This window comes from Hemicordylus capensis, chromosome 4, assembly GCF_027244095.1.
Source record: "Hemicordylus capensis ecotype Gifberg chromosome 4, rHemCap1.1.pri, whole genome shotgun sequence".
Lineage (NCBI taxonomy): Eukaryota > Metazoa > Chordata > Lepidosauria > Squamata > Cordylidae > Hemicordylus > Hemicordylus capensis.
Window position 1 is genome coordinate 131,001,588 of NC_069660.1, and position 26,844 is coordinate 131,028,431.

Genomic DNA, 26,844 nt, shown 5'->3' on the forward strand with positions numbered 1-26,844 from the left:
CTTGATTTGTTTCAAGTAATTTGTATGAATAATCAATTCCATTAACAAAGTTCAGTAACTGAACTGTCAATTAAGGTTTTTTAAAATGTTAATTCTCTTAATGTCTTAGTATAAAATTTAAATTCTATTGAAAAAGGAAATAAATTCATTTTATTTGAAAATGTACTAAAAACAATTCACATTTAGATATACGAACACTGCATTCAGATTATAAACAAATGTACACATTTTACACTGCAAGAAAAATGATTCAGCCTGTACATATTCAAATCTCAAATGATTTTCAGTTGTATTTATATACTTTAATATACAAGATCACAACTTTGTCATTAATGTGCAAGGGGGGAAAAGGAAGCCACTCAACACACATCAAGCAGAGTTACAATTCTAGTACAGCCGACTTGCCATTTTCAAAAAACTTGAATCTAAACATCTAATGTTGCTTCCAAATTTGAACTGCATAGTAATGCAAAGTTCAAAATAGATAATGAGATGCTGATCAAAATATATACTTGATGAATCTTTTAAGATGTTCATATCAGACCTTAAGGACTGACATAAGCATAACCAGGTCCCACTGAAATCAATGGGAATTATACAAGAATAAGACTGTGGGCATGATCGAGCCACAGCTGCATTTTCAATTACCACAGATTTAAGGGGGAAGAGTTAAATATGTGCTTAAATCTCTCCCATTAACTTTGGCTGGAACCGCATCAATTCTTACTGAATTCTCATTCATTTCAGAGGGATGTATATGGAAGTGGTTACTGGTGTACTGCACACCATTTCATAGAGTGTATAGTGAAATGATTACAAAATAGTCTTAAAACTCACTTATACAATGTCACAGCTTTAAAACTACTAACATTCTAGTGTTAAAAACTGAAGACACACTCGAATAGCAGCAGTAGGATTACTTTTTCCAGTATTTTGATTCAAATGCTGGAAAGTAACTTAGAATAATATGTTAAACATATCCCAGCAGTAGTCACACTACAGACCATTTCAAAATGTTAAGGAAACCTTTAATATTGTGACGTTTAGGAAAACCTGGCGAGTATAGTCCCGAGTGCATTATTCAGTATTGTCAGGTCTCAATTCCATGATGCTTAATTCATGTATTTTATAACCTGGTGAGAACCAGTAATCCTTGCTTATTCTGATGTAATCAAATACACTCAGAAGTAATATGCATTCATGGCACTTGCCAACACTACAGTCCTAAACCACATTACCTGGAAGTGCCACCGAAACTGGCGGGACTCATTACCAAACTCTCTCTCTCTCTCTCTCTATATATATATATGTTGAAATCTATAACAAATCTAAAACGATTGCAAAGAAACTCTAGAGTCAAACAAACATATGAACATTCTTACAGCTGGAATATTTGCTAGCTATCTGTGGTTAGGAATTGTGCAAATGGTGCCATCACATGGTAAAACAGCTAGTCTCGGGTGTTCTGGCTACATCGTGGTGCCATTTATCCAATTTTCAAAACCACAGAAATATCGCCAAGATTACTAATACTTAAGAATGTCTTTTAAAATGAGAAATCATCTTTAGCATATTTGTGAAAATATTTAAACTAATAAACTTGGAGCTGGTGGCAATTGTATTTAGGATTTACAGCCAGAAGTGCAATTCTTGTAGATTTCACAGAAGACGGCTATGATGCACTCTCACAAAGGCATTTTGCATTTCCAAGATCTGCATCATACAAGACACTTCTAAAGCAAGTATGCCACAGCATTTGGACAAACAGCAAACCCTTCTTGCTGGCCACTGCACCTTATTTAAATAATTAAGCTAGGTTCCCGTCTATACAAAGAACATACACTCATATTTACTCAATAACCCATTATAGCCCTTCAGTGTTGGAAGTCATAAAACAAGGGACTAGCATGCTGGCAACCCCAGTCCCCTGCACAGGTGTGGTCTTAACCCGCCCCACTCTCCATCGATAACAGCATTTCTTGGCAAATACTGTACTGTACTGTCTATGATGAGAGAATCAGAATTACTAGGCAACCAGCATTCTCAATCACAGGAAATATTACTCCTTAGATGTACAGCATTTGTCTTTGCAGACAAAAGCTGTATCCATGGAGAGTGGTGGTAGTTTAACAGTGGAGGAGCAAGGCTTGCCAGCATGCTCCCATTGGTGCTGTACTTGGGTATAGCTTTCACAGGGCAATAACTGGGAAAATTCTATTATTCACATAAGATGAAGCTGTAAAAAATAAACCTAAGAAACATTAACCTTTTAGATCAGAATGTGTCCCGAGAGACTTCAAGTATTTCGTAGTTACTTACAGCAATTGAATGTTGACGATTATATTTTGCTATTTGAAAGAGAAAATTAGTATATGTAAATTATAACCCTCAAATATCCACAACTGCCAGTTAACATTTTGCTATCATGAATACGTTGTCTGCTATCCAGGGAAGTAAGCAGAGGCTGTGGGAGGTGATGCAGCTTTGGATGGTATGTGAGTTTTTTTCAGTGCAGATGACTTCAGAAGCCCTATAAGTGAAGGGGGGAAAGAAAGAAAATCTCAAAAGTCCTTAGAAGGTTTCTGGAATTTAGAACAATTCTCAGATTTTAGTTTAATGCACATGTTTATTTTCCTACCTGTGTTGTGAGATGTGTTTTGGTTGAGCCCTCGTAAAGGAATGCTGTCTTCTCTTTTCTTCAGATACTTTGCTTCCAATCCCAAGGTTTCACCACTAATCAGAAGTAAATGGTAACATTAAGAGTATTATTGAATTAATGCAGCAAATAAAGTTGTTTAGATGTAGCTGTTATCTGACTAATAAATTTTAAAAGACATCCATACTGTAAGAGTACACTTTAACTGCAAGTTAAGTGCACTTTAACTTCAGTCTTAACCCAAGAATGAATATGATAAAGCCTGAACCAATGTCAACCACAAGACAGACAGAAAGAAAGAAAGAAAGAAAGAAATACCTAAAAAGCAGAAATACTCACTTTTCTTTATTTGTTGGATGACTCATCGCAGTAAGAACTGGTTTCGTATCTGTACATCTGTTTGCTTCTGGAAGCTGCATATTGAAGTGAACCTGCTGGGACAGCAGAAATTTCATATATTCACTCTTTTGGATCTAGACTTTGGTCATACATGAAGGAAGCCTGAGGGTGGAAGGATTATCCTAAATACAACATCAAATAAAATGTGCCTTAATGGCAGAGTGGTTCAATTTAAATCACCAAGAGAAAAAGATGACACCAATTTAAATCAAGTTTACCAAAAGTATGTCTTAAAACAAAAGTGTACTTTTATTGGCAGAGAAAATATTGTAGTTTGTAGCTAAATAGAAGCCTTATACCACCTAGGTGGATAACCAAAAAATTTCTCCTGCAGCCTCCACATGACTGTCCTCTATTTAAAAGATGAAGGACAATTGTGAACATGAATGGATTTCTCTCGGTTTCTCTCTGTACACCTGCAAGGACAGCAAACAAAACCATTTTCCCTTCCAGCAAAACAAGGACTCCTCCCCTCTAAAAAATGAGAGGGAATAGTTAATGCCTATTTCCTTCTCATTTCCATTTGGGTTATAGCGGTCTTCACACAGCATGCCTGCCAAGTATGCAGACAACTGTGGCATTTGTAACAACCCTAAAAGTGATTTGAAAATATGCAAAACTATATTAAAAAGGAGAGCATAAAAAGAGATTAAAATGCCTGCCTTTGCTCCCGAAGGTTGCTGGTTGGCACTTTTGACAGTCGTATCTGGGAAGCTTTGAAAAGCTAGCAGCGGAGAGATAGGATAGCTCAGTCCCGAGTTCAAAAAGGGGATTCTGCTGTCAACCTGATGAACACAATGAAACCAAAATAAAAATGAAGTTTAATCAAAAATGAAAACCAAAGCACAAACCCAACTCCCAAGCTGTTTTGATATATATTTCTTTTTTGCTTTTAAAGCATGCAAGCTGGAGATTAAACAGCTATGAACCATTTATACAGAACTTCACAATTTGCAGAGTAATGTACAATCATTAATGCATTTGCTTGAAACTAAATACTGAAACAAAGAGTGGATCTTGGGCTCACATACTTGATCCCCACCTCACACACTGTGCATAAAGTGGAGTGGGGTGGGGGAGAGGAAGAGAAGCAGCATTCCAATACAGGGGTGTGCACGGAACCGCCAATTGCGGTCCGGCACTGGGGTGGGGGGGGTCCCCTTAAGAGCGGCGGGAGGGTTTACTTAGCCCTCCCGCCGCTTTCGCAATGTTGCGCCGTAAAGTTTAGAGTAATTGGGGCGGCAGGACACCTCCCTGTTGCCCCTTCCCCGACTTTGCTTCAAAAGACTCCCAGGAGTCCTTTGCGTGCGCGCTTGTCTCTGTGACGTGCGCACGTGCGCAAAGGACTCCTGGGAGTCTTTTGAAGCAACGTCGGGGAAGGGGCGGCAGGGAGGTGTCCTGCCGCCCCAATTACTCTAAACTTTACGGCGCAACATTGGGAAAGCGGCGGGAGGGCTAAGTAAACCCTCCCGCCGCTCTTAAGGGGACCCCCCAACCCGAACTGGACCGCCCAGGTCCGGACCGGACCGGTCTGGGCCCATCCCTATTCCAATATCTAAAGAACTTCTGTGTAAAATTTGCACATGTGCAGCTGCATGCTTGCTCACTCAGAAATCCTATTGAATTTCTTACTCTTACTTGGAAATAGGTACCACATGGAACTGAAGCTTTTGGTACACAACCAGTCACTTTCACAGATATACAAACATTCATAAAGTTATATTAATTTTACCATGTTGTGAAGTGAAATGCCAGTTCTTGAGACAGTGTTGCTGGGAGGAGTAGATGTTCCTAACACTTCTTGCTTCCTCGTCACCTGAATTTCATTCAGTTGCTTGTTTAGCCATGTGATGACTGCACAAAAAGTCAAACATTCCACCTTTCAGTTCTTTGTAAGGCTATTTTAAATCTAAATTATAGCTAAGCTTCACATATTGCTAGGAAGCCATATATAGAAGATTCAGTTTCATAAAATATTAAATTAGGGACTGAGGAACCTAATATCCTACACTAGCCAACCCCAGAGGTTCCTCACCATTAGCTTTACATAAAGGATGGGCAGCAAGGAAGTGACCATTCAAGGAAGAAAGAAAAAAATTGTGGTATTCTGTTACTATATCAGTGCCAAGCTCCATGGGGTGGGGTGGGAAACAGGGATAGCATCAACACAAATCCTTGCTGAAGATCAGGCTGCTCCCAAACATTCATATATAAAATGAAAGAGAATTAAATATTTCCACAATAATGTTTACAATCTTACATTACCTTAACAGAAAGCTCACTAATTAATGCATACATAAATAGAATACTCATCCCCAATGTGGGATCCCATTTCTCAAATTAGCTCTATTAGTTAGGCTCTTAATAGTCAACATATACAGAATAGGGATGTGCACGAACCGGTCCAGAGGCCATTCTAAAGGCCTCCAAACCAGTTTGAAGCCAGTGCCGGCTCAAAGGTTCAATGCCAGGGGAGTGCCTCTTTAAGGGCAGATGGGTGCACTTACCCCTCCCACTGCTTTCCCCCCACCGGTGCTCCATTTTTAGCTAAATCCACGGGGCAGCAGCGTACCTCCTTGCTGCCCCTTCCCCCATTCTTGGCTGGGAGTATCATCTGCGCGTGCGCCCACATTGCGCAATCAATGTGCATGATGGACGGGCACACACGCAGGTGATACTTCTGGCCAAGAACGGGGGAAGGGGTGGCAGGGAGGTACACTGCCGCCCCATGGATTTTGCTAAAAATGGAGTGCTGGTGGGGCGGAAGCAGTGGGAGGGGTAAGTGCACCCATCTGCCCTTAAAGAGGCACCCCCGCCAGCATCAAACCGCACCTTCACGGTTCCATGCACATCACAAATACAGAACTGGCTAAATTTAAAAGTCTCACACACCGTTTTCATTGGTTTTGAGAAGCTGCTTGCTTTCTTCCAGTTTCTGCACTGTAGTTTCCAATTGCTCTTGCAACTTGCACACCTGAAAATTTTTCACATTAACATAACTCCACATTAAATTAAGTATTTACTATCTGCAGCACCAAAACCCTACATTACCTTAAACATAACAGTATGCAAATTAAGAATTATTTTTTCTACTCAAAGTCAGTATAGGCATAATCCTATGCATCTTTACTCAAAAGCAAGCCCCAATGTGTTCAATGGGGCTTACCCCCTAGATACATATGAATATGATTAAAGTCTGGGTCATCTATCCTAGGCACCAAATGCAATGTGATATTCAGCTATAAATCAAGTCAAATAAATAGTGTTCTAGACTAAAACAGTTACTTAAATTGATCCATTAGTATGTAGGGAAGATTCATACAAAGTGTTTCAAGATATAGATCTAGCAAGCACTGTACGTTAAGCACTGATTTAACTACTTACTAGACAGAAGCCTCAATCTTTAAGTTACCTCTTGCTCTTTTTCTCGACAAGAACCTTCTGCCTTCTGTAGCTCCTTTTGCTCTTTCTGTAGTAGTTGTTCTTTTTCAGCCAAGAGCTTTTCTTGTTGAATTGTCACTGTATTTTTCAGTTTCAATTTACTCATTAGAGCTTTTACATCTCCTTGCAATTTCTTTATTATTTCATTGGCCTAATAAATAATATCACAGAATTTTACATTTAACACATGAAGTCAAAGAACAACCACCACCACCACCACCACGTGTACATTTGAACAAACCTTAAGTAGTTCAGTTGATAATGACTTCAGTGTTGCTTCTAGTTTTCCTATTTGAATTTGTTTCTTTTCTGTATTTTCTTCCAGGATTGCCTTTTTAAGAAGAATCTCATATTAGAAAGATTCTATTTTGCCAATAAATGTTTGAAAAACCCTATATTTCATATTGATCAATTCCAAAATGTATTCAAGGTGTACTGCTTCTTGCAGCTCTCTTCTGTAATCTAAAACCTTACTGATTCATTATAAAGCTTATCACTCTAAAAATGCCTGTTTGCATTACCTTAGTGCAAACCATAACACAGTATGCTTGGACCTTCTGAATATGGCCACAGTCCAGAGAACCACATAACTAGTCTCACATATCCACAATTTGAGAGTGGTGTTTTTCAAGTTGTAGTATCCCATGCCATGCAGTAAATTGTTTTTGAAATGAATTTCAAAAACAGTCTGAACAGCAGACTCTCATTTTGTATCACAAATAGGAAGTGATTTATGATATCGTTGTGATATCACTTCACAAGCAGTAGAGATCATGCACAAACATTGAGATGTGCCTGTAAAAGTCACTGGATTGTGGCTCATGTTCTTTAATTCATTTCCCCATTTGTTAAGCACAATTATTGCTGTAGTTTAGAAAGTAAACCAAGAACCTTTTGCTCTTGTGTTGCATCAAGTACTTCTTTTGTCCTAATAACTAGCTGATCCTTATCTTTGATCTCTTGTTCTAAAACCGCAACCCGGGTCTGCAGCTGATTAACTTGTTTCTCCTTTTCATGGCATTCGCCATCCAAGGTAGCATTCTCTCGACGCAGTGACAGAACTTCTTGCTTTGCTCTCTGGCATTCCTAAAATGTTGGGGAAATATATATTTTTTTAAAAGTTTAACAATTAAAAATTTATGCTTGGTTTTTAAAAGCAAAGTATAATAAATGAGAAGTAATACAACTTTTGTTTAAAATGCTCCAATACTGAATTATTATAATAGCTACTTTTGCCCATATTATGTATGACTAGAAAACCATTATCAATTCATACAAGTCTTAATAGGTAAATATTGCATACATCTTCTATGCCGGAGAGTTTCGCTTTAAGTTCTCTGACTGTAGAATCACCCTTGTATCTCCTTTCTGTTAGGTCCTTGTTGGCAATTTCCAGTTCCTTCAGCCTATTCTGGAGCTGCTGGACAGTTTTGTGATGTAAATGTTCCAGATCCTTTTTCTGTTGCTCATTCTGTTGTTGATACTGTGCTTGTACCTGAAACACAAGGCAATTCAGAAAAGAAGTAGTGGGGGAAAGCACTAGCTACTAGCAGTATTGGGAGTCTACTGAACTTATAACCTTCTCTTTACATACCTGCAGAGCTTTCTCCTTCTCATTTGTCAGTTCTTGAGAATGCTTGTTCGTTAGTGATGCTGTATTGGACGTCCATTCATTTCTTAACTTGTCCAATTCCCTGCTTTTTTCTGACAAACTCTTGAGAAAATAAGATATATAGTTGCTATACTCTCATGTAAGCAAAGAATTTTAACCAACATTATGCCATTGCTTCTCATAGCTATTACAGTCAAGATTTCTTAATTGTTTCTACAATTAATTACAATTAACACATTCCAGTGCAAACACTGTTCCATAGACCATTTCCTAACTCATATCCCTATCTAGGCACATATACTTCTCTTCAAAAGACAAATTCAACTATTGCTATAAAATTTGTCTTTATTTCCCGATAGATAAATAGTAAGTGGTCCACCGTTGCAACATTTAAAGATACATTTTATAGAATGTGTATGAATTAAATTGACACAATTTTCTATAAACTGGCCCACACTGACATTTTGCTATTACCTGCTGGGTGTAGCTCAGCTGCCTAGTAAGCTCCTCCTCTGTTTTCTTAAGTTTTTGTTCCAGGAGCAATTTTTCTTCCTATGGACAATCAACAGTTGACAAGTCAATTCCATCTTCTCCAGTTTTGTAAAGTCATTAAGCATGTCATTATTCAGCACAGATACAAACACATTTCTATTACACAAGTTACAAAAATTAGACTAGCTAACCCCTGGAGTCTTTTCCATCTCCATCATTCTGAAAGAGGTACCAACATCCATTCAGTTGCAAAAGAATAAGCAACTTAGGCAGAGCTTACTATATTACTCTCCCTATATATAGGACATACACAAATCTCTATAGATAGACATACAGATAGACAGAAATATCAGCCAACCTCAGAAGGCTCTATAATTTGGTAAATATCCCAGTATAGCAGAGAGGCACGCAACTTTACATTTTTCTTCTTCAGTTGGATGAAGGACCAAAACCAGACATTATAACAGCAGAACTGAAAACATAACCTCAAAATGCACAGTTGAAATACACATACCTTAATACATTTCAAACAAGTTGCCAAAAATTTCTTAATTTCTCCATCATTTCCAGGTAAGAATTTTAGTGATAAGTGGGTAAGATGCTTAAATGGGTTTGTCTCTACCACATTTAAAGAAGAAGGAGCATGTTCTAAATTAGGTCCTGATGAAACCAGCTGTAACAAAAACCTAGAGAGAAAGAATGAAATCACATATTATAAAAGGCTTGCTATCTGGGTCTCTTAACCTGTGAGGTCAACTCCTCTTTGGAAGTGCAGGCTTCTGCAATAGAAATGATAGCTCCCTTCTTCCATTCCCATTCCATCTACTACCAATCATTACAAACAGTGGCTAATTCTCTACCAACTGATGGTACTGTGGATCAATGGAGATGCAGTAAGCTTTTCTTAAGAAGCATGCAATTTTACAGATAAATGTAATCTTCCAAGAATGTTTAGGGGCCCTTATACCACAGCATGAGGAAAAGCAAAGGAAAGATGTCATTCAGTGTGCATCCTCCATTTCAAAAGTATAAAGTCAACTAGCCATTCTAGAGACAAGTCTAAGCAAGATGGTTTTTACTTTGGCTGACATCCAGATGAATAAAGCATGAGTGCTATGTTAAAAGCACCAAGGCTCCTGTGAGTTCCCAACTAACACAGCACCAGCACTTGCATGAAACCTCCCCTTCCCTTTGAAGTGCTCTAGGCAGCTCAGGAATATGTCTCTGAGGGCTGTGCAACCCTCAGGGACATATTTTTGTCACTGCAATGTTGCCAGTGCTATGTTAGTCAAAACCATCAAGCAGCACTGGCACTTCTCATATAGTGTCCATGCTTAGTCTGGATGTCCACCTTTGAAATTATATTGTACCAAATTTGATACTTCCAAACAGTGTAACTTAGTTACAATAGACAATAAGGCTATTCACACAACCAGAAGGTGGGGAGGGCAGTAGGTTGGTCGGAAGGCTACACAAAACCTATCTTCCACCCAGTTGATCCTGCAATGTTGGTGGAAGTGTGGACTGCGCCCAGCCTCCACGTATCCCACAATGTACCGTGCAATGAGTACGGTGCACTGGGGGATATCCCCGTGAGGCGGGAGCTCTAGGCTCACGTCTCTGTGCACTCAGGCTGCAAGCAGCCTTAGCACACACATTATCCTGGCTCGGGGTTAACCTCGGCTAAAGGCCAGGCTTCAGAGTGGGTTTAGGCAGGCAGGCAGCGCCGGGATCCTGCGGACCCTGGCACTGCACATGAGCAGCCTAATCCAGGCTGGGTGCCCTAGCCTGGGTTAGGCTGCTCATGGGAATAGCCTTAATATATGTACATCGTACATTGCTTCCTTGGATACTAATTTTATGTTTTAAAGAAAATGTAGAATAGCCCTTCTATATTACTAACCTTGGGATATCTTTATTTTGTTCTTGGATACAGAGTTGGAGAAGATCAATAAATCTCTGAGGAAAAGCAGAAAAATCTACCAGAAGACTCTGTTGAAGTTTTAAGCTATAAAAAAGGGAAGAAAAATATAAACATGCACACCTATAGAATATTTGTGCCAATAACTTACACACTAGTCATTACTTTAAAGGCATGGGATACTTATGCGGCTAGGGGCTTGAGCAGACTACACACAAGAAATCTCTTAAGTCCTTTTTAGACAAATAGGAATTTCAGACTGCCATATCACTGCAGTATCATTGTGTAAAGATACCATCTCTCAAACTGTTATTATATGTATTACCTAGCCCAAAGCTTCTCAAATTATGGGCAGATGCCTGCACATTCACTTGTGGAACAAATGATGGTAGAAGGGCTCTAGCAGGTAGAATAGGTTTAGAATGAGGAGCTGAATTCAAAAAGTTTGAGAAATACAGATCCAACCATTTAATCAGGTCTGTTTATATACTCTGCATTTAAAATTAAAAAGCAGCAAACTGCTGTGCTAAGCAAAACTGGCTTATGCAGTTTGTATTCATCATATATAGTAAAACACGTTGCACATGTTACTTTTTTGTATAATTTATTCTGCATCTGCTAGTCATGGAAAGGGACAGAACACTATATAGCAGGGATTCTCAATGTTGGGTCCCCAGATGTTATTGGACTTCAACTCCCATAATCCCCAGCCAAAGGCCACTGGGCCTGGAGATTATGGGAGTTGAAGTTCAATAACATCTGGGGACCCAACGTTGAGAATCCCTGCTATACAGGACACCAAAACTCTGCTCCTGACCACCAAAATCCCCACCCCAGCTTCTGAGATTTCACCACCCAATCTTTGCAGATTTAAAGACTTTAAAACTTGCATGAAAAAGAACCCCCTGTTGAGACACACATAATGAGACTGCAGAATATCCACAGCCCTGCAAAATTATGAAGTAGGTTAATTCTGGGGCTCATAATTCATGGAAAAGTGAACTACAAAAAATGACAGTTAGTGGAAATGTGGTCACCAGAGAAAGTATTGAAGTAGAAGTAATGTAACCTTTTTTTGAAGATAAATTAATGTGGGCAAGTAGATGCTCTATGCACTTTACCATTTTTGAGATGTGTAATAAACCATTACAAACTGCTTAAAAACCATCAGATACAATATTTGGATCCTGAGATTTGGTTGTCTGCACCCCTGAAATCTATTCCTGATCAGTACATTAAAATGAAAATTTACCTTTGAAAATCTTCCTCAGAAATAACAAGACTATATAGGAAAAAGGGATCAGCATCCTCAGTTAGTCGAACAACCAAATCCTAAAAGCAAAGAGTTGGGGTGGGGGGATGATGAAGCTGGTTAGAATAGGTTTCTCTAGCGTAATGTGTTCGGTAACAGCTAGCTCATACATTTTATTAAAAACATGATAGTTTCCATGTAGTTTATAAACTGAAGGACACATGGCAAGAATATAAATAAAAGGATTAAGCCTGAGGGTAATACACATTCCTAATGTTCCAGAAGAGACAAATATCCTGCAGTGCCATCAAAAATAATGTTTAGAGCATTGTCTATAGTCACCAAATTCTTCTGTAGATCACACTGTAGGTCTTAGTGGAAAAAAATATCTTCCTTTGAAGACTTTTACTTGTAACAAAGCTGCTGCCCATGAAGGGACATTAATTTGGTGGTAGCTCGTGGCTGGCACATCACTGAGCCTACCTGCATTTTTAAGCAGAATCACATGCTGAAGCAACTACATAGGAACATAGGAAACTGCCATATACTAAGTCAGACCATTGGTCCATCTAGCTCAGTATTGTCTTCACAGACTGGCAGCGGCTTCTCCAAGGTTGCAGGCAGGAATCTCTCTCAGCCCTATCTTGGAGAAGCCAGGGAGGGAACTTGAAACCTTCTGCTCTTCCCAGAGCAGCTTCATCCCCTAAGGGGAATAACTTGCAGTGCTCACACATCAAGTCTCCCATTGATATGCAACCAGGGCAGACTCTGCTTAGCTATGGGGACAAGTCATGCTTGCTACCACAAGACCAGCTCTCCTCTCCATGTAAAACTAATAAATGGCAAATAAGGTACAAACCTTTCTGTGAATGGGATTTGAAGTTGATTGTAGCTCAATGCTCACACGAACATTTATTCGCCTGCAAAGCAGAAATGCAAGTTATACCAAGTCAATATCAGCAATTCATTATGTACCCAATGAAGTATTTGTATTTTAACTCTGGTTAAACTGATAATATAATAGCAAAGAACTGTACTGGCTGCTGACATGTTTCCAAGGGAAATACAAAGTGCTGGTTATTACCTATAAAGTCCTTAATGGCTTGGGTCTAGGATACTTAAGAGACTGCCTTGTCATGAACCCCGCCGCCTATTAAGACTATCTGGGGAGGTCCGGTTATGGTTGCCATCAGCTCATTTGGTGGCAACTCGGAACTGGGCCTTCTCTGTGGCTGCCCCAGGACTTTGGAATAGGTTGCCTATCAAAATAAGAGTATCTCCATCTCTGATTGCTTTTAAAAAGCCCCTCAAGATGCACTTGTTTTAATAAAAACTGTTTTAAACTGTTTTTATTCTGTGAAATTGTTTTAATTGTTTTTACTCTGTTTTGTCTTCTTAATGTTATGTTGCAAGGTACTTCAAAGACAAAATGAACTTGGATACATTTTTTGTTTAAAATTGTTTTTAAAATAACAATCCTTACTTCACACCTATTATATAGTACTAGTTTAATTTTAGACACACACACAAAACATCTGGACACACAAAACAGCAGCACAAAGTAACAATGCACACAAAAACCCCTCTCTAAGTGGGGTCAAAATAATATTTGTCATTTCCAGTTCTTTGTAATTTATTTGTCTATCATGTTTTTATACCGCCTGATATGCACATCTCTAAGGAATGCAGTACATATTCCCTCAGTTTTAATTCTAAAATGCAGCCATGAATGACTACTGCTTTCATACAATCTGAATAAAGCTTGAAAGGAAATTCAAAATATTGTTCGCATTAAATGTTGCAGAATAAATTGCTCAGGAACAGCAGTATTCCTAAACTAGTCCATAAATATGGGCTGCAACTGGTTCACTAAAACAGATTATCTACTTCATTCTTCAACACATGATGAGGAGTGAGAAGCCACCCTTTTACTACCTTTTATCCACCCTGATTGTAGGACAGAATGAAGAAAACGAATGTTGGGAGTTAACTAATCCGAGCTGAACAATATCGAGGATGCACTTCCAACTGTTGAACTATCCCCCCAGACTTACAATCATTAACATTCATATGTTTACTAAGCATGTAATGAAACACTGGGAGAAACACTGGGAGAAAACCACTCGTTTGCCACTCTTTAAACATTTCGTGAACACAATGGCAAACGCCTTGGGATAACGGATCCACAAGGAGTAACCTCAAGCGGATGTTAGGGCTGCCACGCTCTCCCAACCCCCGGCTCTGAGGCTGCAGAACAAGGAAAAAGTTGACAGGTGGAGTGACTTCAAGCTCTGTAAGCATCACCTGCCGAACTTCTACCCTGGCGTTAACGACACAGGATCTCTGCGGGGGAGGGAGAGTTGCAGCCTCAGATATACTCAAGGTCACCCAAGTATATGCACCTGTTGGGGAGAGCGAGGGGGAATTGGCAACCTGGAACAACAGAAAATAGGCATCGCACCTAAACACAGTCGGCGTATACGCAGGAGTTCCAGGAGGGCAGCCGTGTTAGTCTGTTGCCAGCAAACACGAGTCTTGAAGCACTTGAAGATTTATTGTGGCACAAGGCGTCTTGGACTAGAGCCCAATGGGCTCTGAGCCATGAAAGTGCATGCCTCGATAAGTCTTTAAAGTACCACCAGACTCGTATGTGCATGTGCTCAGAAATTGCTAAACCTCACATCTGTTTGTGTGTGTATATATTATTGAGTAAGTCTCCTCAGCTCACTCAGGGCCCGCCAGGAACTCGGCCAACCGCCCGTCTCCTGGCCTGAAGCAGGACGCGCTGTTAGGGTCGGGGCAGCTGCAGCCCAAGCAAGGAGGAAGCGACTCCCCAGGCTTTGGCTCGGATCAAGAAAGGCCCAGAGAGACCCCCCACTTCCCCCTCAACTCGGGAAGCGGCCCTGGCACCTCTCACCTCTCCTCGCAGCCCTGGCACTTCACCTGCACCGCTACCAACCGGCTGAAGAGGCTCTCCGTCGCCATCTTGCGCTTTGAGTTTGGCGCCGGGCTCCCGCGGGGGGGAAGGAGGAGGAGAGAGGAAGAGGGAGGGGCCTCGGGACGGGCCTGCGGGGGGGGGGGGGGAGCGAGCACCGCAGGAGGCGTGAGAGTGACAGCGAAGCAAGATGGCGGCGGAGCCCGTCGTGTCGGTTTCTCCTCCAGCTGAGCGATGCGCTTATTTCGTCGAGCGGAAGAGACGCTTCTGCAAGATGGTCCCGGCCCAGGGAAGGCGCTTTTGTGGGGAGCATGGCGACCAGGAGGTAGCTGGAGGGCAAGCATGCTGGGCTCCCCACGGGGCACTCAAGGACCAGAAAGGAGGGCAGTGGCTTATTTCTGCAAGGAGATATTCAGCCTAATTCAGACTGTCTGGGAAACACACACAGGACACGCGAAACCTTTATAAGGCGCAACTCGTGTTTGTTTTAAAAGAACAGAGTTAAGAAAACACACATCAAGACTGCCCTCATTGCTAGAAATAGGCGAAGTGGTGTAATGAGAAAAGGCCGCCCTTCACATGCTCAGGGACCGTCCCTAAAAATCTGTCACCGGTTTTTAATGTCTTGTGTCTCTTGCAATAAGTACAGATTCAATCGATGAAGCTTCATATGCCATTACGCTACTTCTGTGCTGGCTGAAAGGTTTCACTTGTTGGGTTTCTGCTTATCACTCAAGAGTTCTCTTTCCCCTTCCGTCTTAATTCTTGCTAACAATTTGGAGATGTACTAGCTCTGCAGAGTCAGAGCCATGGAACTGGAGATAGATTCCGTACAGTATGATACAACTTCATTCCTTTAAGTTTCAAGGCTGTTTCACCAAACTTTCTCATTTTTGCAGAACTTATTTTTGTATGTGAGGATCAGTGTGCCAACCATATAGACAATTCTGTTATAGGCTGTTTTCTAATAATTCATTCCAATGTATCTGTGATTCAGAAATCCACTAGTATAGAATACCTGTATTCTAAAAAGAAGGAATGATTGCACTGTGTGCTATTTAAATTTAAAACTTTATTTTGAACCAGGAAGAAGATGGCAGGAAAAGAATTCCCTGCCCTTTGGATCCAAAACAGTAAGCAAATATTAATAGATGTTTGCATGTTCATTTTTTAAATGAAGAATTGCATTGCTAATTTTTTTTTCAATTTCTGGTTTTAGTACAGTATATGAAGATCAGCTACAAAAACACTTGAAAAAATGTAATTCAAGAGAGAAGCCAAAGCCTGTAAGTGATGGGAATTGTTGCTTGAAGGAATCAAAGGGTTGTTTTTTTAAAAAGAGTCTTACTTTATTCTATAGACCTTTTCAGATATCCTGGGGAAGGGGTGGTGGTGATATTTGTATTCAAGTACACATCAAGCCCTGCCTTGGTGCTGGTGCACTCAGAAGCCTCATCCCTGAACTGAACATGGTTACAGCGTTTGGCGACAAAGCCTGCAAACATGATGAGGTTCTTGCTGTGACTGGAAGGCTGGGGCACCAAAAACCCAAGTACAGCATCTCCTCCCTCCTCTTTTTTCTTTTCTTCTTTAATGTCTGAGGAGGGCTTATGCCATATCTGATTCATGCAGTGATATTAGCACAATTTTCGCTTCTACCGGTTCTGATACGCTGAGTGAGACAGCCCTATTCATTGCAGCCTGTGTGGGTGGTATTTATATTATAGCAATACAGAGATTTTTTATGAAGGGGTGGCAGATTTGAAGCTTCTCGGAGTTCTTTAATTTATTTTAGTGCTACCAGCACAAGAAGGCAGTTTAGGAAGCTGAAGCCAGTCACAAAAATCTGCATCTATACAATAAAATATTGTAACATCAAGCCCCCTAAATTCTCAGAGGATTTGCGGCAGGGGGAGCAAGATAATCTGCTTTGTGGGAAAAGAAAATGGGGAGACATTGAATGAGAAAGTAAAAGCAACCCCAAAGCACCTGAAGAGAGAGAGAAAATAAAAATGCCATAGCCATTCCTCCATTCAGCCAGCCAGTCAGATTTGCAATGTCGGCTGGAAGGGAGGGGTGAGAGAAAGGAAGTTTAAATGTCTGGAGAGCTACTTCAGATAAGCACAGGTGTTAGCAGTAGTTCCCAAGCTACCTAATGCTCGCCCCAGTTTATGGATATTGGGCATTCTTAAAGCCATGGATAGCCATGTATAAGATAGGATCCTCTAAAAGAGGTTAGCAGAGAAGCTGTGGATAAGACATACTCACAAACAGAAAAGATGCTGAAAGAAAGAGGGAGGAAAAAATAAGAATGGAAAAGAATCCATTTTGAAAGCAGAGGAATAAATTATGTCCTATTTAGTTAAACCTGAAAACCTCATGCAAAGTGAAATTAGCATTCACTGTTTTCTCATGTAGGACTTTTGATAAACTCTGTAGCCCATTCTCCCTTTATGGAGTATCAGTAAGATCATGGTTGCCTTGTGTTAGCTTGGTCAAGTCTCAGTTACTTTTTAAATGATACTGGCTAGGTGAATGAGTATAGACATATGGGCTCTCATCACAGCAGCACTACAGAAGATAGAGTTAGCACGTGCAGTGTTTTTGTTTCTCATGCTCCTGCCTGTAGCCTAAAAAAGGCATTGCCAAGTGTGAAGGAACCCTTGGCAATGGCAATGGCTGTGATGCAGGTAGGGGAGGACTCTAGAAACCTGTGCCGCAGCCTATGGAATTACTGAGAGTCCCTTAGCCCTCGGCAATGGCATTTCAGGTGACTGGAGGCTGCACAAAGGGGTGGGAAGAAGAAAATTGCATGTGTTGTCTTCTGCTAGTGCTGCTGTGAGTTCTAGCCACGGAAAATATCATTTTTGTGCTGTTCAGCCATAATTAGACTTTAACATATATCATTTGATTTATTTAAGGTCTACTTTGTTCAAGATATTAATGCAGGATTGAAAGATGCCACAGAATTGACTGAAGAACGGGTGAATTATTATTTTGAATACATGTTTATTGCAAATGATAATTGAGGAAGCAGAGACCATTTGTCGATTGCAATAGGTTTCTGAATGCAAATATAGTGTGTCAGAAAAGACAAAAATACTGCCTCATAGATGCTACAGTCATAACCTGAATGCCTAGACTTGTCAACACTCTGTGTACATTGACCATGGTTTCGCAACTACTTTTCTTGGAAATCCCAGGAAGCTTTAATGCTGGTTGAGCTGCCTTCTGCTTAAACTCCAGGATGGTGTTCTGCTTTTGGCTTGGGCAGAATCATGTGTTTTTGTTGATTGTTTGAAGTATCACAATCTTGCTGATTGGACTCACCTTCTTACATCTGCTAATGTCTATTTCATCCCATGTTATCAGAATCAGATCTGTTACTTACAGTAAGGATGTGCCTGAAATGTTTCGGAGTCCATTATAGAAGCCTCCGAAACGTTTCAGCCACCGGAGCTGTTTCAGATTTCAGAGGTGGCGAGGGTGCTCCCTTAAGGGTGGGGGAGGGTGCACTTACCTCTCACGCCGCATTTCACCCTTGCTGGTGCTCTGTTCTATCAAAGCCCCTCGGGGCGGCAGCGTACCTCCCTGCCGCCCCATTGCCGATCTCGGCCGGAAGTGGCTGGAAGTACCGGCCAAATTTTACATTGCTTATTTGAGCCTTGTTTTGCTTGGTTTATGTGGTGTAGCTCCAGCCTAAATAAAAGCTATCATTTTGTTATATAAACAATAGAAATGTGCATATATCTCTTTGTATACTTCCCAGGAGGTACCAATTTCTGCTCTGTCTAAAGAAAAGTTAGACGACTTAACTGGAAAACTAAGAAGAGCAAGTGACAGTAAGTCTACTTTATGTTTATGTTGGGTGCCTGGAAAGATCAAATACCCATGTTTTAACAGTTTTAAGAAAGTGTAAGACTTAAACTGGAAAACGATTGCTAAGCCAACTGCACTCCCTGCGATATTATGCAGACAATTTAGCCTTAAACATATTTACTTGCGAGGAAATTCTTCTAATTTCACAATATTAAGATGGAAGTCAAGATAATCCTTTGTGTGGCTGCCTCAGTTGAAATGCAGAGTAATAACTGTAAGGCAGTTCTCATGACCAGCCAAAACCAGGTTGTGAGACCCAACAGGAGCTGCATGGCTCCCAATCGCTGCGCAGCAGCAAGCCCTCTTAAGTGGCCTGCCGCTTAACCTGGCTTTGGGATGCAGGAGCGCCCCCAAAGCAGGTTAAACTATTGTGTGTCAGTGTGGTGCAGCTCCACACCACACCGTCTCGCCTCCCTACTGGGAAGCTACAACAAGCTTCCCGGCGTCAGGAGGTGGTGCCTTATGGAACTTCCAGAGGCCAAGAGGCCCCCAACACCACCGCCTCAACTGGCTCTGTGACGAGCCCCAGGGAGGGCTCCCTGATAGTCTCTGGGGAGAGCGGGTCAAACCCACTCTCCTCGCAAACCCCCTTTTGGTTCTACACACTGCTTGTGTGTAAAGCCTCTCAGTATCTTATTTACCGGTATATAACTCTGTGTATCTTATTTACAGGTATAAAGTCTGTACTTAAGGACCAAATTCTTTCTCATCATGCCTTAGAAAAGGCCCTAAATGATCCAAAAAATGGAGATGCTGCTGTTAAGCATTTGAAGCAACAGGTAGTGTGCTTCTCTTTGCATTAAATGTTATCTTTAACACATTTTTAGATAGTTTCTAGCTGAGATATAGCTCCAGTAGTTTTCCTGTAAATCACTAATGATAGTTTATACATGTTATCAACTGAAGCATTAGCAGCATTCTCTACGGATGTCATGAAAGTGCTACATAACCTAATTTTCTTTCTGAAATTGCCTTATACATAGAGCTTTTGTTCTGCATTTTTATATGAAATAATTTCAGTTCTTAATAGCTTTAAAAAGTGTTGCTTATAATATTGTTTAAGTTATTAAAAAAGATGCTCAACTGCAATCTGCCCAAAGTCATAATGCAATCATTAAATGCTCCTCAGATCTAATATCTAACCTTTAATGGGTTCTTTTGCAGAGGAACTAAGGAGGTGGCAAGAAAGATAGCTTGGGCTCTTGTGAATTCTGAGTGTGTCCCATAAGTGTAGGTAGAATCAGTCAGTCATGTAGTAGGTGCTATGGAAAATACTGTTGTTTCTGAGTTATATTAAAAGTTTCCCCACATATTACAGGGAACTAGTCTTCTGGGTTCATAAATAATCATTTGAAGTCTGTAGGCTTCTATTTTAGGTAACATGGACAGACTTCATTTGCTTGGACCAGGGAGATGTTTTGTTGAATTTGGAGCTGGACGAGGAAAGCTGTCCCACTGGGTTGATATAGCCTTGCAAGATGCTAAAGATGTTCATTTTCTTCTTGTTGAAAGGGCAACCACCAGATTCAAGGTAGGTAATTATGACAAGCTTAGCACTGTGCTAAAGTCTGGTTTCTTTTTAAGAAAAACAAGATTGCCAATAAAATACGTTATTTCGGAGGCTGAAGTTATAAAGTCTTTCCATTTTAAAGTCTTGTCAGTAACACCACCACCGTAGTTTATTAGGGGCAATTGCTACTGTTTGCATGCAGCTAGTTGTAAAATATCACCAGAATTTGCTGAAGAGCTTATTAAAGTAAAGTGTGCCGTCAAGTCCATTTCTACTCCTGGCACCCACAGAGCCCTGTGTTTTTCATTGGTAGAATACAGGAGGGGTTTACCATTGCCGCCTCCTGTGCAGTATGAGATGATGCCTTTCAGCATCTTTCTATGTCACTGCTGCCCGATATAGTACCAGCAGGGATTCAAATCGACAACCTTCTGCTTGTTAGTCAAGCATTTCCCTGCTGCTGGTGGTGAAGAGCTTATTAGGTGGTAATTACTTCATAATCATGGGTGGTTTTGTTTATGCAGGTAGATGGCAAGCACAGAAAAAATGGATTTGAAAGACTTCAAGTTGATATCCAGCACTTATGTTTAAGTAAGTTGCTCATTCATTTGTACAAACTTCAATTACGTTATCAAGATTCCTTATAATTTCTGATTATGGAAGATGCAATTTTAGAACAGATTAAAATGAGTCCCCATTAAGCTCAATGAAGGTTGAAAGCCAATATGGTATGGAGCTAAAGATTTGGATTTGGATGCCAAATCCCAGCTCAACTACCAAGCTTGCAGCATTACATCATATTTTAGCCTCGCTATTAACTTAAGACAGGTTAGGCTGAAACACTGCTCAGGCTCCAGGTCTTTGGCATGTGAATACTGACTGGTTGTCTACTCTATGGAGGATGTAATAGCAGCTCTTTCTCTTCCTTCAGTGAATGGGGGAGATTTCACTGCAGCTTCTCCTTCTCCCACCCCTCTGAGGGTCTGTGGACATGTGCATGTGCATGTGTAGAGTAAAAGATGACTGTTGAGCCAATGGGAATCTTCTACACCTGGGCACTGCCATTGGAGTGGACCAACTGTGCCCAACTTAAATAAGGATGGTCATTTTGCAGGAAATGATTTTGGGTTGCAGTAACTAAGGTTTGTTTACAGGAGTAAATCTGAAGCTTGATATTTTATTTATTTATTTATTTATTTATTTATATTTTTACACCGCCCAAAACTTATGTCTCTGGGCGCTTTACAACAAGATTAAAAAGTAAAACATTAATCAAAAACAAAACAAAAAAATTTAAAGCAAGAAATTTAAAACACAATTTAAAATTTTAAAACAATATTCTAAAAACAACATTCAAAACAATCAAAACAATATCAGTTAAAAGCCTGGGTGAAGAAATGCGTCTTTAAGGACTTTTTAAAGGATGTCAGAGATGGGGAGGCTCTTATTTCACTAGGGAGCGTATTCCAAAGCCTCGGGGCAGCAACGGAGAAGGCCCGTCCCTGAGTAGCCACCAGACGAGCCGGTGGCAAATGCAGACGGACCTCTCCTGATGATCTCAATGGGCGGCGGGGTTCATTACAAAGAAGCCGTTCTCTTAAAAACCCAGGGCCCAAGCTGTTTAGGGCTTTATAGGTTATGACCAACACCTTGTATTTTGCCCAGAAACATATTGGCAGCCAGTGTAACTCCTTCAATACGGGAGTAATATGGTCTCTCCTAGATGACCCAGAGACCAGCCTGGCTGCCGCATTCTGGACCAACTGTAGTTTCCGGACTACGTACAAGGGCAGCCCCACATAGAGCACATTGCAGTAATCCAGTCTGGAGGTTACCAGCAGATGTACCACTGTTTTGAGGTCGTCTAACTCAAGAAATAGATGCAGCTGGCATATCATCCGAAGCTGATAGAAGGCACTTCTGGCCACTGTCTCAACCTGGGACACCAAGGAGAGACTTGGATCCAGAAGCACCTCTAGACTGCGTACATGTTCCTTCTGGGGAAGTGTGACCCCATCCAGAACAGGCAGATCAAAATCGTCTCTCAAGTTCCAGCCCCGCACAATGAGTACCTCCGTTTTATCTGGATTCAGTCTCAGTTTGTTATCCCTCGTCCAGCCCGTTACCAAGTCCAGGAAGGCATTTAGGGAGGTTATGCCCTCTCCCGATGATGCTGACATGGAGAAATAGATTTGGGTGTCATCAGCATACTGATAGCACCCTGCACCAAATCTCCTGATGATCTCTCCCAGCGGTTTCATGTAGATGTTAAACAACATCGGAGACAATACAGAGCCCTGAGGGACACCATACAAAAGTTCAGATTTTGAAGAACAGCAGTCTCCAAGGGACACCATCTGGAACCTGCCCGAGAGGTAGGAGCGGAACCACTGCAAAGCAGTGCCTCCCACCCCCAACCCCCTCAGACGGTCCAGAAGGATACTATGGTCGATAGTATCGAAAGCCGCCAAGAGGTCCAAAAGGACCAACAGAGTCACACATCCTCTGTCAATTGCCAGTTGGAGATCATCCATCAGGCTGACTAAGGCAGTCTCCACCCCATAGCCAACCCGGAAGCCAGTTTGAAATGGGTCTAGATAATCCATTTCCTCCAAGACTGTCTGGAGCTGGGAGGCCACCACCCTCTCAATTACCTTGCCCAGGCACAGAGGGTTGGAGACAGGCCTGTAGTTACTCAGCTCCGAGGGATCCAAGGTAGGCTTCTTTAGAAGCGGTCTAATAATTGCCTCCTTAAGACTAGGATTGACGTTGACAATTCGAAGCATAATCCATCCACCTACTAAAACATTCATGTGGGTAGTAGGGCAGATAAACTGTGTTTAAATGGAGGCTGGGGAGATGGTGCCACTGTTGGTGCCCTTGGGCCAGTATCTATCTGTATAGGGACGTTCCTCTTCCACCAACCTTTTGCTCTGCTGTCCTGATGAGAAAAAAGTGTTAATACATCTGGTTGGTTTTTCTCTGCTATGTTTTTATAGGGCAGCATCCAGACTTTTCGAGCAGCAGCACACCATTGACAGAAATGCCTTCCATGAATGCAAGGAGAGTTGTGCTCCCAGAAGAAGTCCTTTCATGAGCAGAAGTGGTCCTTCATTCATGGAAAGAGCTTAATCAGTGTGCCAAAATGCTAGATGCCACCCATTATTTTGACTCCATTCTTTTACTTATTGTGAACCACCTTGAGTGTTTTTTAATGGAATGGCAAGATAAAAACATTTAAAGACAGAGAGACAGACACACTACATCTTGGAAGAAAGATGCCATATATTTAAAATTGAAACATACTGACTGACGTACTGCTCAGCATTCCATGTGTGTGGTAACACAATGCATGTGCAGTTGCACAAGTGTGCTCTTGCACACATGCAGAAATTGCACAAATGTGCATGATGCTATGGCCATTATTTCCAGTGGCCACACTACTACATTTGTGCAAGAGCACACTTGCACAACTGCATGCACATTGTATTCCAGCATTCATGGAACATTGCACAGTATGTCCATCTGCAGACTACTTCTAGATGTGTCACATGAGCGCCATTTGTATTCAGAAAAAGGTGATAAACCTGAAGTAAGTCATGTACACAAATTAATTAAATGGTGTACTTTGTTTTCATACGAAGTACTGTATACTACTATCAAATAATTGACTTCAGATTAGTCCAGTATGTTTAGGTAGAAATAGTTTGTAGACTCTGTTTGTGAAAGGTTTGTATGAAGGCACTGTATGAAACTATACAATTGGATTCAGTTGCCCACAAATGTTTATCTGAATTGTTTAGCATTATTCAACAGATGGTTGATACTGCTTGTCCTATTATACTTCTCCTTTGAAAATGTAGGTTTTAGAACCTTGTTATTCGCAGGGGTTTTGTTCCTCACCTACTAGCATGAGTAGGTTACTTCCAGCCCACTAGTAACTGCGGATATGTGCGTTTTAACCCTTTCTTATCCACGAATACAGCTGTCAGACACCCCACAGATACACAGAACCGCAAATAATTAAGTTCTACTGTACCTTTTGTCACTGTATCCCTGGCTGCTAGATTGATATACTAATGGGACTTCTTATATAATTGCATGCTACAGTATTTTCAATGTTAACTTTTTTTCTGATTTTTTTCAGGTGCACAGGTATGTACATCATTCAGAAACATGCAGGGCATGTAGTAATTTTGGCTGGGTCTCTCATTCTTTTAGATAAAGTACCTGTTCTTGTGAAAGAGAAGCTACCAGTGATAGGAATTGGCAAGCATGTCTGTGGTGCTGCAACAGGTACAAATTGTACAGACTATCCATGTTGGTGAAAACAAATGACTGAACAACTAACTGGGAAGCTAGCTTTGCTTAAAATGACACAAGCCCAAAAGGTCACATTGACTTTATTCTGAATATCAATATTTCACTGCATTTTCCTGGTATATAACCTTTTGCTTCTGAATGCAATGCACTAGATCTGCCTAAAACATCCACCCTGTAACAAAGCATATAGTAATCTGAAAATGCAAGCTAATGAGGCTTACTAAATGCTTTCATACATGTTAGGCTGCAGCCTCACATTAACTTGGAAGTAAGCCTTACTGAACCTAATGCAACTTACTTATGAGTAAACCTGCATAGAATTGGGTTGTTAAGTAGTGATGCTGCAAAGATCGTTTGAAAATGTTGCATGTTAGATGTTGCACACTTGTTATTGAGCTCCGTTTTGTCCATTGTAATGGAGCATATCAGGAGAAATCGATCGAGAATTTTCATAAGTGACATGCATTCATGTTTATAATGCTGTGTGAAGCAGCCATAATTGAAACTTTACCCGTGTGTTCACAGATCTTGCTTTGAGATGTTTAGTTGAAACCTATGCAGAACTCTCTGATAAAAAGGAAGGTCCTGCACCTAAACGCTTCAAGAGTGATGGAACCCATGTAGCTTCTCATTATCCTCCTGATGAAACATGTGGCAAGTCAGTAACTGAGAACTGGAGCCCCGTGGCTGGAATTGTGGTTGCACTATGTTGCCATCACAAGTGTAACTGGAAGCATTATGTAGGCCAAGAGTTCTTCACCTCAGCAGGACTTGGGGCAGTGGAATTTAATTATTTTAAAAGAATGACAAGCTGGGCCACTTGTGGCATGAGAGAAACTGCAACAAAAACCTCTACAACTTCCATGAAGAATGAAGAACAAAGCAGTGAGGCAGAAGAACTTGAGCAAGAGTACAGAAGTGTAGAGAGCAGTTTAGATAGTCTGCAACGGTATGTCACCATTTTCCATAAAACATGTTCCTGAAATAAATATGTTCTGATTTTATATGCTTCATATTTGAAAGAATATAATGAGTTCTTGTATGTGAGAACTATTTTCACTAGCAAAACATATTTTGTAATTAATGCAAGCTATAAGGTCTTAGGTTTTAAGGAAACCTAGGTGTTCAGCTTGCACTGATATGCTTGATCTAATATACTGTTTTGATTCCTGGAAATGTTAGCTCTGATCTGTCCTAACGTATTTTTCCCTTTTGGTTCCAGGCTGCTAACCAGTGAGGAACGAAAGCAGATAGGTCGCCTTTGTAAACTGCTGATTGATCATGGCCGGATTGAATATTTACAACAGAGAGGGTATAAAGCTGTATTGCAGCACTATACAGATCTCAATGTGTCCTTAGAAAATGTGCTTTTGACAGCTGTACCATGTCAGTCTTCATTATGCCCCTCAACTGCATAAAAGAGGATGTTATAGTGGCTGGACATATGCTCTGCAGAAACTTTCCAAATTTCTGTTATGCTTACCACATAGGTATTGGTTTTTGCAGTCTTCTCTGGAACAAGAAGGAAACACCAATTCATTCCTCCACAATAAGAAAAGATTACATCATCTTTGCCAGTGAAAATGGGTGCTGTTCAGTCTAGTAACTCCGTTAATAATTGCTTTCCAGTAATAATAAAAACCAGCCTGGCAGGGGTTTTTTCTTACTTGTTGATGGCAGTATCAGCAGCTAGAATATCATTTTCCATATTTTCTGAAAGAGAAGAAGTTTAAATGGAAGAAATCCACTTGCCAAGAGACTTGTTTTATATACTGTCAAATTATTAGTATTCTTGATCAATTTGTTCAGTTATACCAGTTAAGATGAGTTTAACCCCCTTTAACTGCTTTTGAACTCTTGTTTTTGTAGAAGAATAAAACACTTAGGCTAAGTCTGTACATTGTTTCATTCCGCTAGCAAGGACTATTTTTCCAAATGCCACCAACGAGGTGCTTTGGATGCCCCCAAATTACACAAGCAATGGGGAAGAATTGCTTTTGAGTTCTCTTTGCTAACCTCAGCATGAAGCTCTTTTCAAGAAAGCATGCAACCAAGCAGTCTAAGCTGGTCCTTTTGTAAAATGGGATGGTCTTTAAGGCAATATTCTATTAAAATGAGTTTATTATAGAGGAGCAGCAGATAAAAATTCCATTAGAAGTAGTAAAATACAGGCTTGGAAGTATCAAGCAGGGCTCTCAGGTCTTACATGTTCTAAAAGTCCTTTGTTTCAGACCATTTCAAAAAACAAGGTGGCACCAGCTTTGTGGTTTCTAGCCTCCCCAGCACAAAGTGAGAAAGACTGGTTGTGCCCACCACCCTTTAAACAAAACATCCCAAAAGCTGCTTTTGTACCAAGAGCACATCTATATGCCTCCTATCCAGGTCTCTGGGCCAATTAGAGCTGAGCAAGTAAAAATTATATTG

The 26,844-nt window shown here is 40.7% G+C and overlaps 3 protein-coding genes across 4 annotated transcripts in view; 1 reads left to right on the forward strand and 2 right to left on the reverse strand.

Annotated features, from left to right (window-relative positions):
• Positions 1–130: 130 nt before the first annotated feature.
• SASS6 (SAS-6 centriolar assembly protein) lies at positions 131–14,834 on the reverse strand. Its single transcript, XM_053248874.1, has 17 exons — positions 14,691–14,834; positions 12,633–12,693; positions 11,774–11,853; positions 10,504–10,608; positions 9,115–9,286; positions 8,583–8,660; positions 8,091–8,210; positions 7,800–7,991; positions 7,388–7,582; positions 6,738–6,827; positions 6,468–6,647; positions 5,948–6,029; positions 4,788–4,909; positions 3,718–3,840; positions 2,996–3,087; positions 2,639–2,733; positions 131–2,530 (listed from the first exon to the last, which is right to left on the reverse strand). Exons 1-17 carry the CDS (start codon positions 14,756–14,758, stop codon positions 2,442–2,444), a joined length of 1,944 nt encoding a protein of 647 aa, XP_053104849.1. The 5' UTR covers positions 14,759–14,834; the 3' UTR covers positions 131–2,441.
• A 14-nt stretch (positions 14,835–14,848) lies between these two features.
• On the forward strand, positions 14,849–26,311 carry TRMT13 (tRNA methyltransferase 13 homolog). The gene is made up of 11 exons (XM_053248880.1): positions 14,849–15,033; positions 15,795–15,841; positions 15,928–15,994; positions 17,630–17,692; positions 18,478–18,550; positions 19,260–19,366; positions 19,951–20,118; positions 20,622–20,688; positions 24,319–24,393; positions 24,946–25,369; positions 25,643–26,311. Exons 1-11 carry the CDS (start codon positions 14,899–14,901, stop codon positions 25,836–25,838), a joined length of 1,422 nt encoding a protein of 473 aa, XP_053104855.1. The 5' UTR covers positions 14,849–14,898; the 3' UTR covers positions 25,839–26,311.
• Positions 21,252–26,844, reverse strand: part of LRRC39 (leucine rich repeat containing 39) — a 30,305-nt gene continuing 24,712 nt past the window's right edge. The window contains exons 1-2 of one of the 2 annotated variants that reach the window (XM_053248878.1): positions 25,904–26,037; positions 21,252–23,038 (exon numbers count right to left, since the gene is read on the reverse strand). In XM_053248878.1, coding sequence (XP_053104853.1) covers positions 21,471–22,910 — 1,440 coding nt within the window. In that variant the 5' untranslated portion in view covers positions 22,911–23,038; positions 25,904–26,037 and the 3' untranslated portion in view covers positions 21,252–21,470. Of the gene's footprint in view, positions 23,039–25,903; positions 26,038–26,087; positions 26,134–26,844 lie in introns of those variants that run through there. The other variant, XM_053248879.1, reaches the window with a different exon arrangement.

What these genes read in the sequence shown, in the direction of transcription:
- TRMT13 (XM_053248880.1), top strand. Translation starts at nt 14,899, where the DNA reads ATGGCGGCGGAGCCCGTCGTGTCGGTTTCTCCTCCAGCTGAGCGATGC. An exon ending in TGCCCTTTGGATCCAAAACA is followed by an intron (nt 15,842 to 15,927) that starts GTAAGCAAATAT and finishes TTCTGGTTTTAG; the next exon opens with TACAGTATATGAAGATCAGC. An exon ending in TTAAGCATTTGAAGCAACAG is followed by an intron (nt 19,367 to 19,950) that starts GTAGTGTGCTTC and finishes TGAAGTCTGTAG; the next exon opens with GCTTCTATTTTAGGTAACAT.
- SASS6 (XM_053248874.1), bottom strand. Translation starts at nt 14,758, where the DNA reads ATGGCGACGGAGAGCCTCTTCAGCCGGTTGGTAGCGGTGCAGGTGAAG. An exon ending in CAAATCCCATTCACAGAAAG is followed by an intron (nt 11,854 to 12,632) that starts GTTTGTACCTTA and finishes CTTTGCTTTTAG; the next exon opens with GATTTGGTTGTTCGACTAAC. An exon ending in CTTGTTTGAAATGTATTAAG is followed by an intron (nt 8,661 to 9,114) that starts GTATGTGTATTT and finishes GATTGTCCATAG; the next exon opens with GAAGAAAAATTGCTCCTGGA.